The following is a 12434-nucleotide window of genomic DNA, read 5'->3' as shown; positions in this document are numbered from 1 at the left end:
ACGTGCTACAAAACAGCTGGAGAATCACCCCACTCCCTCCCTCCAAAATGATATATCCAAAGTAGTATTTTTCTCTGGCAAATTTGTACAAGAGAACTTGCAGTACAGTGCAATTGATAGTGCTGTTTCTTGATAATCTATGTGGTGTAACAGTGACAAAGAATGTTCCAAGTTTTACTTTGTGGTAACTGACTTTCTAAACACATTGTGATTTCTCCAATATTTGCGTTCCACTTAAATGCACAGCACCCAAAACAGATGGATATCACAAATCTATATATTCAGGATTCAAGTCCATTCAAGACAACTGCATCAACAGGTCACAGATTAGTAAGTATGATGGACAAGATAAAATACACGATATAAACTAGACATGCAGAGCACCCTTCTGAACAGTAGGTGTTGATTCTGTGGGTTCCCCCCCTAGACTTTAGCCCCATGGAGATTAATGTTAGCATCGCTGACTAAACCCAAGTCACAACTTTAATTAACGTGGATATGATTTCCTTCATGCTACCACAACATCAGTCACTACCAGCTCTGATTTTAAAGTGTGTTTTTACAAGCCTTTAAGGCATGTAAAGTAGTAAATGCTTACATTAAAAGAAGTGCCATGATTTACTTCCACTAGCCAACCATCTCTTCATCCCCTCCAGTTTGTTGTTCCCTTCCTTTCCATTCTCTCCTCATAGACCTTTACTGCTGGAGGGGTCATAAATAACCTTTTATTACCAAATTAATTCTGATCATTTCCATGCTGCATTCATTTACAAACAGATACACACTTCATCACTCCTAAAGTCTTCAGAAAACAAGTGCAAGAAGATGAAAAAAACAGAATTTAGGACTCACAAATGGGGAATACACAGGACCTCACCCCTACTTCAGAGCAGCCATAAGTTCACTCATGCAGTTTGCCTGATTATGAGTAATTTCTTCCAGAGACTTTTTAAATTTCAGTTCCCTTCACTCATCTTATCCTATGGATCATAAGTTTCTTTTGTAGTAGTCCTTTCCAAAGGTAAGGCTGAAGGTCTATTAAGGGGAATAAAAAAAAAAAAAAGAGAGGAAACCTATTCTAATCAGCAACTCTTAAAAAAATAATCCTCACAACACTCAGTGAGGCTTACTCTTATTTTTGCATACAGGGAACTGAGGCACACAAGTAACTTCCCTGTGGTTAGAATAAATCAGTGACACAGGAAAAACTGCCATTAGCTCCTGCCTTCCAACCATACGATCAAATGATTAGACCAGGCTGCCTCAAACAGAAGTGAAACAAGGTGGGTTGTTTTATTAAGAAAGCAGTCATTTAAACAGTACTACAATTGTATAAAAAGTTTCTTCTTTAAATGAGAACCATTTCTCAAAAGACCTGATTAATAGAAACAAGCCACCCCAAAACTTGGTATTTAAAGATATGCAGTGTAGAATCTGAAGATTTTTAACCAAAATGTACACGTTCTGGTGTCTTGGAGCATTTTTATCTGCCATTGCCTTAAAGCAAAAGGCCCGCTTTTCACTACTGCTTTGCTTCTTGCACTTTATTGAGTGCAAGAAGCAAACCTACAACTCTAGCTCCCCCAATCTTAGACCAAGCCACTCATGTAATTTAGGATTTCCAAGAGCAATATAATTATTTAAAGTTTAATCCACAAATTACTGATTTAAAACCATAACTGTATATGTGATCACACTTCTACTGATATTACAATTTAAAGACTTTTAAAAATAAACCAAAATTACATATCAGAAATACATACTAGTATCCTTTCAAGGCTATTTAAGCTCCCGTTTCTCAATTTGTAAATACCAGCATCCGTTAGGGATTGAAGACTAAAAAGCCCTCTTCTCCTCAGCCATAAGCCACTCTAATTTAGCAAGTTGAACATCAGAACAGTATAACCATCATACATGGGCACCATCTGGTATGTCCAACGGAAGGTAAATACAGTACAATGCATTTCCAATATAGCATGACTGTATCAGCACAGAGACCCCAAGCAATAGTCTCCAGAACTGCCTTGAGAAATCTGCCTGACATCAAACTAAGCTAGTATTTGTGAAGAGACTTACCAGTATGCGTCTCTGTTAATCTCCAGCTCATCTCCTGCTCTGGAGAGAATGTCTCACAAGTAAGGTAATTTTACCTTTATAAAGTGTCAAACAAATACAACTTTTTACTCCTCCTTAAAACTATTCTCAGAAGAAATTAATATTCTTAAGTTAGAAATCTGGATCAGAGATTCTAGTAACTTGATTGGTTATCAGCTCACAGTAGAGGAAACCAAGCAAAAAGCATAGTTTAGGACTGAAAGCTCATAACATATGCAGAGGAATTTTATTTATTTTTACTGTAGACAATTTTTCAATAAAAATAAAATTAAGCCAATTTTAAGACTCTAGTAGTCTTTTGGTATCTGAAGCAGCAATAACAGAATCTTCACAGAAGTGTGTGTGTTGGAGAGTCCAGGCAATATCCTGCCTAAGTGGTGAACTGAACAGAACCTAGACTCTCAATTGTGAGAGTCCTCCAATGCCACTGAAGACTGTAATTCACCATCAGTCTACCAGATAACTCCAGATACAGGTTTAAAATAAACAAAGATCAAAAAATATTAGCGAAACTTGCTTGAAATGAATCCTGTTTTCTTCTAGGGCTACAGAAAAATTAGCCAAATACTTTATTCCACTAGCAGTGAAACCATGCCCCCGGTAATGGCTACACAATCACACGATCTCCAGTCGAATTCAAGTCCATATAAAGTCACATTTATTTAGAATTAACACACTTGGTTTCCAGTGATGCTTCTGGTTTAGGCTCCAACTTCTCTGGGAATTCTAGTTTTTCACAGATCGTCTCCTTTAGGGGTAGATACTGAGAGATCTCGTTAGGTTCCGTGAACAGGGAAGGTGGCACGTGCTAAGAAGCAAAAATTTTAGACAAAATGAGTGAATGGGAGGGGGTGGGGAGGCTAAAAAAAGGGGAAGGGGAATCCCAAAAGCAAACTTTTATGGACAGTTTATCTCTAATTTACCTGATTTTAACACTTGAAGTCAGATATCATTAGAGAAATTTGTGTTATAACTTCAAATACACATACATATAACCTCTTACTTCATGCATATATCAGTAGGTTAAAGGAAGGTATTTGGTATTTTTAAGCAGCAGATTGTATGACCACAAGAAAGTCGGGGACATTCCAGAAGATCTACAATGTTCATCATTTGAATGTAAGAAACTCTTTGAGAGTCTGTTCTTGGAAGAGACTAGAATGGCCACAACAGATCCCATGTTTAATGTCTTCTAGTCATTGTAACATATTTGCTGGAGTTGTTCAGATTTAGCTATTAATAATTGATATTTCAACATAGGTCTTAGTTTTACGAAGTCTACTACAGACATTGTTTAGCTTTTTATATGAAATACTAGAACTCATTGGATTTTAATTTCATATTTGAAGAAATTAGTTTGTTTAAGCTAATTAATATCTTTCTCTGTAGATTCCTCTAGACAACATAGTTTCACCACATACAAGACATTCGACAGAAAAAACAGAAGACATTTTTACAGGTGAAGATAATGAAAAAAAAGAAGGAAAGTAACAAGCGTACCTAAAATCAGGTATTGGGTCAAGAATAAAAATCAACAGTTACAACTCCAAATGTGCTACAATTATTCTGAGCCATTGATGGGAGTTTTAAGATGAACTATTAAAGCTATCTGAGAAAAAATGAGTGAGTTTTTACCATCAAACAGATCTTACCCCCTAATACTACTTGTGAGCATATAACCGGCCCTGAAATTAAACACCATGGGAAACAGACAACCTGATTTTATGGCTGAACAGTTTTAAGAAAGAAAATGAAAAAGCTGTTAACTCAGAAGTAGAAAATATAATCCAGTATCTTGTAATGTGATCAGTAACTCATCTACAAATGCAAATCTGCCCTGAAATCCCTAAATAAATGCTACACAAGTAGAAGGACCTTCCCTCCGTTTAGACTGCAAACCTTTCAAAAGAACAACTTAGGTTGTTTTATGGTCCACACAGAAAATATTATTTCAAAAAGCACACAGGAAAAACAACATTAAAAAATTTAATACCTTTAAACTTGATATTTTGCTTTCTCTGGATGTATATTCTCGCAACATATAGGCCTTGTCAGCCTAATGGGGAAAAAATGCAAAAATTAATTACAAAATTATAATCTAATATCTGTGCAAAATGAGCATTGTAAACACATTCAATTTAGTAAACATCTGAGTTTGATTGACCACAGATTTTCACCTGGGAGCAGAAACATACGTTCAAATTCACAAGTACAGAGAAAGATGTGTAGCAAAGTTGTCTTTTCCAAAAATTACCTTTTTGCATGCAGGCATGCAAAAAAAAAGACTGAATATTCTTGTTAATTTTTAGTCAGAACACCGCCATCTATATGAATAGAGATAGACGGAATAAGCAAACCACAACTGTTATGGTCCGACTTATTTATGGGATACTTGAACTCAGCATAGAACGGACAGTCCTTTGCAAGATGAAATTCACAGTCATACGCTAGACAAGCAAAAAAACCCTGTAAGAACAGTATCACACTATTTACTGTTGTCTATTTTTTGTCTTGCAATGCCTCTCTAATCCATGTTTGTCACATGTATTTAAATCATTACTTCACGTGAGCAATAGCCCACTCTGCTCATACAGTACCTATCACTTGGTTGCTGCTTCAGCACCACCATAATAATAAAATGCACTTGAAAGTTCAGTTCTGGTAACCTCTACGGCCCAGAATATCGGTATTAAATTACAGGAATATCAGCAGGTCTTCTCTGAAAGTAACACCGCAAGGGAGCATCTGTAAAATACTCATGGTGACGAACAAGGGTTTACCTCATGATGAAGCCTTGTATCATTCATCCTGATAAGTACCCCATCAACTCGCAAGAAAAACCTCAGGAGCACAAAAAAGCTGGAGGGCATAACTCTCTGGAAAAATAAATATGTTTGATTCAGCATATTACAAAGCTTTACTTTAGGTATGCGCTTATTTACATCAAAAATTTACAATGAAACATAGTATGAGTGAGCTTTCAGTGGTAAAGTCAAAATTTGGGCTGGTGATATACTGCAGCTACAACTGGTCAGCAGGGCAGACTGTTTCAAAGGAGTCTTAGGATGCAGAAAGATGGAAAAGATTGTTGCCTAGAGCAACTGACAGAAAGATTTCAAAATTTTCAATAAGATGGCATTTTTCAGAGCAAGAATAAAGAACTTTTCATTTTAAACTTCAAATCCCAGAAGAACCAACGTGCAATAAGTGACTACATTGTGCATACATTAGCTAGCTAGGTCACCAAGCCTCTTTTATCCACCTCTCAGTACTCACTATTTTTACACTCAAACTTGACACTCCATGATCATGAAGTTCATCTTCAAACAGAAGTACTTCTTCAAAAAACATAATTTGCTCCCTGGCTTTCAATTTCTCCGTATTTATGTGTTCTGTTGTAGGAACAACCTAAAGAAAATGATTAAGAACAGTTAGTATATGCAATTCAGTGGCAAGTTAGTAAGTTTATCCCGATCTTAAGAATCCTCCAGTTCCTAGTTTTCTGAAGGAAAAAGCTTTCGTAGCACTGAGCTTAATACATACAAAACTCAAATAGGAAAAGTTAAAATTAAAACTAAAAAGTTTCCAAGAGGAAACACTGATCAAAGCAAAAACCAAGAATGGAAAATTCTGAATAAACTGTCCTCAGGGTACAGGCTTTGTAGGTTACAGTTGAAAATAATTCTGTTTACATTCTGTATTTCATAACATTAAAAGATGCCTTATATTTAACGTATAATTGAGAAATTCTGGGTTATAAACAGTATTCCATGCACTTGGTATTTCTAGCCAACCACAAACCCTGAACAATATTCCAAAAATAAAGCCTTTCCAGGGAAATCAAGTACCTGTATTTTTTTCCCCCCATCTTGTGCTCCCTGTATATACTAATACATTTCTGTTGCCTAAAGGCTATAGGCCGACAAGACATGGTTTATTTTTATGCTGTACTTTTAATTCCAGAGTAACTCAAGTGATCTGTAACCAAACACAATCCTAGTGAATTAATATAGATTGCCTGGGAACTTCAGCCTAATTTTAAAGTAAACAAAGACAAAGGGGGGGAGGAGGGGGCTGTCAGTTTAAATATGAGAAGTTACTGTTGCAGAAAACAGAAAGCCATTGAAAGCAGACAGATGAAGTTATCTGCTTTCACAAAATGGCAAGCAACACAGAGTAAAAGTACTAGGCTCAGGGGAGATCTTACTGCTCTCTACAACTACCCGAAAGGAAGGTGTGGGGAGCTGGGGGTCGGCCTCTTCTTGCAGATAACTAGAGACAGGACTAGAGGGAATGGCCTCAAGTTGTGCCAGGGGAGGTTCAGGTTGGAAATTAGGAGACGTTTCCTCTCAGTGTGGTTAGGCATTGGAACAGGCTTGCCCTGTGAGGTGGTGGAGTCACCATCCCTGGGGGTGTTTAAGAAAAGGTTGGACCTGGTGCTTAGGGACATGGTCTAGTGAGTGATATTGGTGGTGGGGGGATGGTTGGACCAAATGATCTTGGAGGTCTTTTCCAACCTTAACGATTCTGTGATACTAGAGAATTACACAGCTGATAGTTCTGTTGTGCGTGAGGAGCTCAGGACTTCAGAGGGCCATCCAGCAAGCACTGAAGATGCTCAAGTGCTTTACTCTCCCAGTAAATCATCACTAAGGAACACAAGTGTTCCTACTTAAGTGATCCTAAAATGCTTAAAAACAAACAAAAAACCACCAAACCCAAAGTTATTAAAATAAGACATGATTTGATTAACAGAAAATGCTGAGACGTGAAAAGCCTGAACTATACTTTGAAGTCAGAAACAAAGAACCATGTAAAATTTTAAAGAAGCCTACTGACAGCTTCAGAAAAGAAAAGTGTTTTGTGTTTGACTGAAACAATAAGTAATCAGCATTTAACAAGGAGAAAATGCTTACCTTTAACGTTGCAGTATCTCCCAGCAATGTTCCTTTGTAGTCAGTTGTGTAAGTCCAGTCATACGGCTTGACTACTTCCTTAGTGTGCTCAGTCTCACTCCTCAAGAAGTGAAAAAGAATATAGCATACTTTGTAGTAATTATTAAAAAACTTACAACCTCACATAAGGTTATGTATTATGATCCCCACACTTAAGTCCTAACTACTCAAGAAAAATAGCAGTATTGTCTGTACTGGACTGATGATGTCAAGACTTAACCACCCAGTATTGCTTCTTTCACAGCATCTGCGTTTTCATTGTGAATTAGAAAACCGTTACCAGAATTCTCGTGCTAATACTATCTCAATCTTATGAGACAAAATAAAGATTTTTAGTTTGGTGTGAACTCCAATTTTTTCAACGGTAGTCATTTGTTCTTTGAGCAGGCACAATATAATCTGCTGACGACACACAGAAATGACTAACACTGCTATTTGCCTTAGTTTTTATGACAGCTTTGATTTCTTTCCTTGACTTATTCCTAGGTGCTCTACCACTAATTTGGTAAATACTAAGCAGTACAATTAGTTCTCATGCATGGTAATTGTCCTGCTATATTCCTAAGGCTAAGATGTTGGACACGTACAACATTTTGCACTTTCAAACACCAAAAGATACAGTCTTGTAATCCTTGAGGACCTACAAGTTTGAATAAACAGAAACAGAACTAAACCATGTTAAACATGTAGTTTATTTCAAGAAAGCCAGGAAGCAACTGAAAAATATAGCTGACCCCGTGTAACAGATAGCATGATCATGGCAAAGAAAAGCTAGGTGACTTCTGTCATCACACGCTGTACCTATGGCAAAACTAAATACAAAGAGGTCTTCAGGAGCCCAGTCTGTGACTTTAAGTACCTTACGACAGTTTCACATACAACACAATAGTACTTGCCCACTGGTGATAAAATACTGTACCTGCTCTCTTGCCACTCCTCTGCACAAGCCACTTTGATCATACCTTGACAATTATTGACACATTTTAAAGCATCTGTTGCATTGAACTCAATTCCAAAACCACAATCATGCTGTATTCTTAGGATATTGTCTCCAAACATCATCTCTGGCAGGGAAGGCATGTGTAATTCTTCAGCCAATCTGCGCAGAAAAATAAAAGTCCAATAAAGAGAGATCAGTCAGCTATAGTTCAGTGAAAGCAATCTGTTGTGGAGTACATATTCTCTAGACCAAGTAATTTACATGATGCCATCAGTATATTTTTACAAAACTTTGTTATTTTCCCAGTTAATCATCTGATATGAACTGCAGAATCATTGATCCGAAGTGATTTCTCCACCTTAAGATTCTTCCTAAAGCTTTCCTTCTCCATCACGCTAGTACAAAAGCCTCATACACAGGGAATCAAAAAATATCTGATAAGCATGAAGTAGCAGATTTCAACCTGTTGCAGACAAACCCCTGGATGGTCCATGAACTATTTTTGCAGGTGGCCAAAAAGAGGTTTTATGAAAGAGCACTTACTGTCAGCAAGTTTAAATTCACTATGCAGTGGTCTCTACTTTCATCTTTGGAAGCTTACAAAAAAGAGTCTGAAAACAACCCTGGTAGAGTACGTTGAAAGTAAAATGCGGAAGACATTCCTGTGCTCTACTACTTTCCCAAGCTTGCAGAGGACACATACTGGTATTTGTAACCTCTAAGCATGAAAGCCACAGACCCATACTGCATGAACCGAATGAGCATGATCCCTGCAGAAAATCTGAAGCTATCTTACCTCACTTTTTGATTTATATCCATTTTTATACATACACTATATAAAAATAAATATATACACATGGTGCTTTATATACACACTGAGATTATTTAGCAAAAGACTTCATATACTTCTACGATTTCCTCCCTACCACTAAGTGCTTTATTTGTCAAGATTAAAGAGAACAAACATAGCATCTGAAGAGAAGAAAACTCTAGGAAATACAACTAATTGGGGAATATACAACATGGGGAGAAAAAAAGCATCCTGCTCACAACTTTTGTATTGCTAATAATGCATTCCCGAACAAAAGTAGTTATTTCTATAATCCTGCAAATGAAAGAACATTATTTACTGCTCTCTATTCTTACTCTTATTATATTGGTCTCTTCTCCCACATGCCTGTTGATAGGATGAGGGGGAATGGGCTAAAGTTGTGCCAGGGGAGGTTTAGGTTGGGTATTAGGAAGAACTTCTTTACTGAAAGGGTTGTTAGGCATTGGAATGGGCTGCCCAGGGAAGTGGTTGAGTCACCATCCCTGGAGGTCTTTAAAAGACGTTTAGATGTAGCCCTTAGTGATATGGTTTAGTGGAGGACTTGTTAGTGTTAGGGCGGAGGTTGGACTGGGTGATCTTGGAGGTCTCTTCCAACCGAAGTGATTCTGTGATTATGCTAACCAAACTGAAACAAAAAATAGCAAATTTGTAGACCTAGAAAGTATGATCCTATGCTTTTCCCAGAGAAGGCGGCATAGGGTTACACACTTTTCCATTTCGAGTGCCACTCAATCTGCAAAGACCAACCCCAGGACAGGAAGAAGTTGTGTAGCTATGGCTCTTTTAATCCTTCACATCTGCAGAGGTTGTCAAGGGACCTTTGTGATTCTGCTTGACAGAAATAACATTTCTACAAGTAATAATGATGTTCTCCAAGCAATAAAGAAGGCAAAATGCCAAAAGAAATGCATTACAAAAAGACGCTGACTAAAAGCACTTGCAACTAGATAGTTTTTGACCCATCAAATTTGAAATGGAGGAACTGTTTTGGGTATCTCATGTTAGGTACTAACCCCTGCACGTAAACAGCTCATTCTGGATTTTTCTTCCCCACCCTGCAAAATCCTCTCCGTTCTTTCAAGCTTGCATTGTACCCCTTGAACCTTTATTTTTCTGCCTTTTTCAACATACTCTGAAAATCTTTGCGTCCCTGAAAACGGATAAAGGTACTTTTTGAAAGTTACAGAGATAACAGTTGATTTTAAAACAGCTACAGTTAAAGAAACTGAATAGAACAGAAGATGAATACAACAGGTAATTTGGCTTCTAGACTGGCAGGTTCTAGACTCTCTCTTGTTTACAGATAATGGAAAGAATTAACACCCTCCTGAGCTTAAGAATAAAGATCTTCATTTTTAAGGGTAACAAAAAAAAGTCCAAAAAGTCTTCACAAACTTGCCAGAAAAATGGGGTACTGTAATAACAGTCCTTCTGCTGCAGAACACAGGCACAGCTTAGCTGAATGTTGAATCCTCTTTACAGAGGAACAAGTGAAACACAGGATTCAAATCTTTTTTTACCTGTAACTGCAAAAACTACAGCACAATTAGTTAAAAGTATTTAGCGAGAATAAAGATGGAAGAACATATCATTTCACACATTTTGACACAGATATAAAATTAAAAAATATATTATGATGGTGTTATAATATATAAAATAATAAAGTTTACATAGCTTAATATAGTGTAGAAACAAAGTGTAAAACTCCATACCAGGGAACTTCAGCAAACAAATTTTCCTTGGAAAAACTGAAAGCAACCTGAATAGTTACCTTTAACAAAGCTAACAAGATTTCTGTATATTTGTTCCAGAAACTGAAATCAGTATCTGTCAAACTCAGCTGCCACTCAGGTCAATTTAGCACTAAATAGCTGAACTGTTCAGTTCCACATTAGCAAATCTGATTTAAGTACTTGATGCTGACACAGCAGCATTTTCTGCAACAGTTTTACAGCAACAGAAATTACTGGTAGAAGTAGGGAGCAGGCAATCAATTTTTAATGAAATACGCTGAAATAAACGTTACCATAAGATGGCTTATGAGTCTGTTGATCGCATTTAAAAGCATCTTAACGTCCCTTAAAAGGTAATTAAGGAAAGCAAGCTTCTAGTCAGGGGGCTTCAGGTCCAGACCTCCCAAACCGTTATCCATCGTTAAAAAACAAGGTCTGTAACCCAAACCATCCCAGTTTCCCATGCCAGAGCATCCTCGCAGGAGAGAAAACCAAGCAGACGACGACAAAGTGAGGTTCTGGCGCGGGCAGGGTCTCCCTCCCCCGCCCCGAGAGGGCCCAGGCTCTCGGGGCCCGCCTCACCTCTCGGCCTGCGCCGACTTCATGATGTGCGTGCGGGCGGCGCTCAGCCGCCAAGGCCCGAAGGTGAAGTCGCGCCGGCTGCTCTGGAAAACGGGGTGCATGGCGCAGGCCGAGGGCACGGCCCCGCCGCCGGGAAGGGGCCGGAAGGGACGGCTCGGCTCGGCTCGGCTCCCTCCCGCAGCCCTAACAGCAGCGACGGCGCCGCCGCAACCTCCGCAACCGCCTTCCCCTTCCGGCAGCGGCAGGGGGCGGCGCCCGAGCTCGCCTCAGCCCCGCGGCGCCCTCTTGCCTCGCCCGGCTGCCGGGCAGCGCCGGCTGTTACTTCGCTGACTTTCGCTCCAGGCGCCTCGGGGTATTTTGTGTACTGCGTATGTCCGTATATACATGTGTGTGAAATCATCCCGCACTGGTTGGTTGTGTTCTTTAATGTTGTCTAAAGGGGATCTTCAAAAAGCGTCAAAATTACAGCTGAAAGTCCTGTAGAAACCCCTTGGTACCGCTGGCTGTGAAGGGTGTAAAACCGTTCTGGGATGCACGAAGAGGATGCCGGTCCCGCTTTTCTGCATCACTGGGGGCAGGCAGCCCAGCTCGCCAGCAGCTCCTTAGCATGGGGCATGGCTGGACAGGCTGCTGTGCTGGGGTGAGCGAGGCAGCGGGCGGGAGAAGACAATGGCCCTTCCACAGAAAGCAACCTCTGTCTACGGGGTGCCGAAAGGGCAGCACAGATGCAGCTGAGCTGTTGACTTTGCACCAGGTACCTTGCCAGGAAATGGGTAAGGTTGGTGTTAGGGATGCACAAGCACAGTACGTAGGTTGTCCTTTGCACCTTCAAGTATACCTCTTTGCTTCTTGGGAAAGAAAAACACCCCTTGCAAAATCCGTGGTAAGACACCTTCTGTGTTACTTTTAATAGTTTTCAGGGCGGCCTAGAAGGTTGAACAATTGAGATGTGCCCCTCTCTGTGTGACTTACTTGACCCACGTGCTTGGGCAAGCAATTTCTCCTCCTGTGGAAAATGGATTCCTGGGTTTACGTCGAGCCTCTGAGCTTTGAACAGGGCTCTGAGGTGCCACAGTGGTGGGGCGCACAACTCTGTTCCCCCTGGTGCTGAGAAGTCCTGGGGCTTACCAAGGATGATAAACCGAGCAGAGCCAGGGCCTGGCTGGAGGAATCCTTGAATCATTAAGGTTGGAAAAGACCTCCAAGATCATCTGGTCCAACCATCACCCTACCACCAATGTCACCCACTCGACCATGCCCCTAAGCACCACATCCAA

At 39.6% G+C, this 12434-nt stretch overlaps 1 protein-coding gene across 2 annotated transcripts; it reads right to left on the bottom strand.

Moving 5' to 3' along the window:
- Window positions 1–1274: 1274 nt before the first annotated feature.
- On the bottom strand, window positions 1275–11406 carry TIPRL (TOR signaling pathway regulator). 2 transcript variants are annotated; one of them, XM_035540415.2, is made up of 7 exons: window positions 11158–11406; window positions 7990–8169; window positions 7032–7131; window positions 5392–5523; window positions 4896–4991; window positions 4109–4171; window positions 1275–2923 (listed from the first exon to the last, which is right to left on the bottom strand). In XM_035540415.2, exons 1-7 carry the CDS (start codon window positions 11256–11258, stop codon window positions 2774–2776), a joined length of 822 nt encoding a protein of 273 aa, XP_035396308.1. In that variant the 5' UTR covers window positions 11259–11406; the 3' UTR covers window positions 1275–2773. The 2 variants fall into 2 exon arrangements, with proteins under 2 accessions (XP_035396308.1, XP_035396309.1); XM_035540416.2 differs by lacking the exon at window positions 11158–11406 and adding an exon at window positions 10242–10377.
- Window positions 11407–12434: the final 1028 nt, after the last annotated feature.

Source organism: Cygnus atratus, chromosome 1 (genome assembly GCF_013377495.2).
Source record: "Cygnus atratus isolate AKBS03 ecotype Queensland, Australia chromosome 1, CAtr_DNAZoo_HiC_assembly, whole genome shotgun sequence".
In the NCBI taxonomy this organism is placed as follows: Eukaryota; Metazoa; Chordata; class Aves; order Anseriformes; family Anatidae; genus Cygnus; species Cygnus atratus.
The sequence above is the reverse complement of the archived record's forward strand: the minus strand, read 5'-3'. Positions and strand labels throughout refer to the sequence as shown.

Excerpts from the sequence above, each read along its gene's own strand:
- TIPRL (XM_035540415.2), bottom strand. The coding sequence starts at position 11,258 with ATGCACCCCGTTTTCCAGAGCAGCCGGCGCGACTTCACCTTCGGGCCT. Across the intron at positions 8,170-11,157 it reads AAGTCGGCGCAGGCCGAGAG|ATTGGCTGAAGAATTACACA; the intron begins GTGAGGCGGGCC and ends TTTTCTGCGCAG. Across the intron at positions 4,172-4,895 it reads ATACAAGGCTTCATCATGAG|GCTGACAAGGCCTATATGTT; the intron begins GTAAACCCTTGT and ends TTTCCCCATTAG.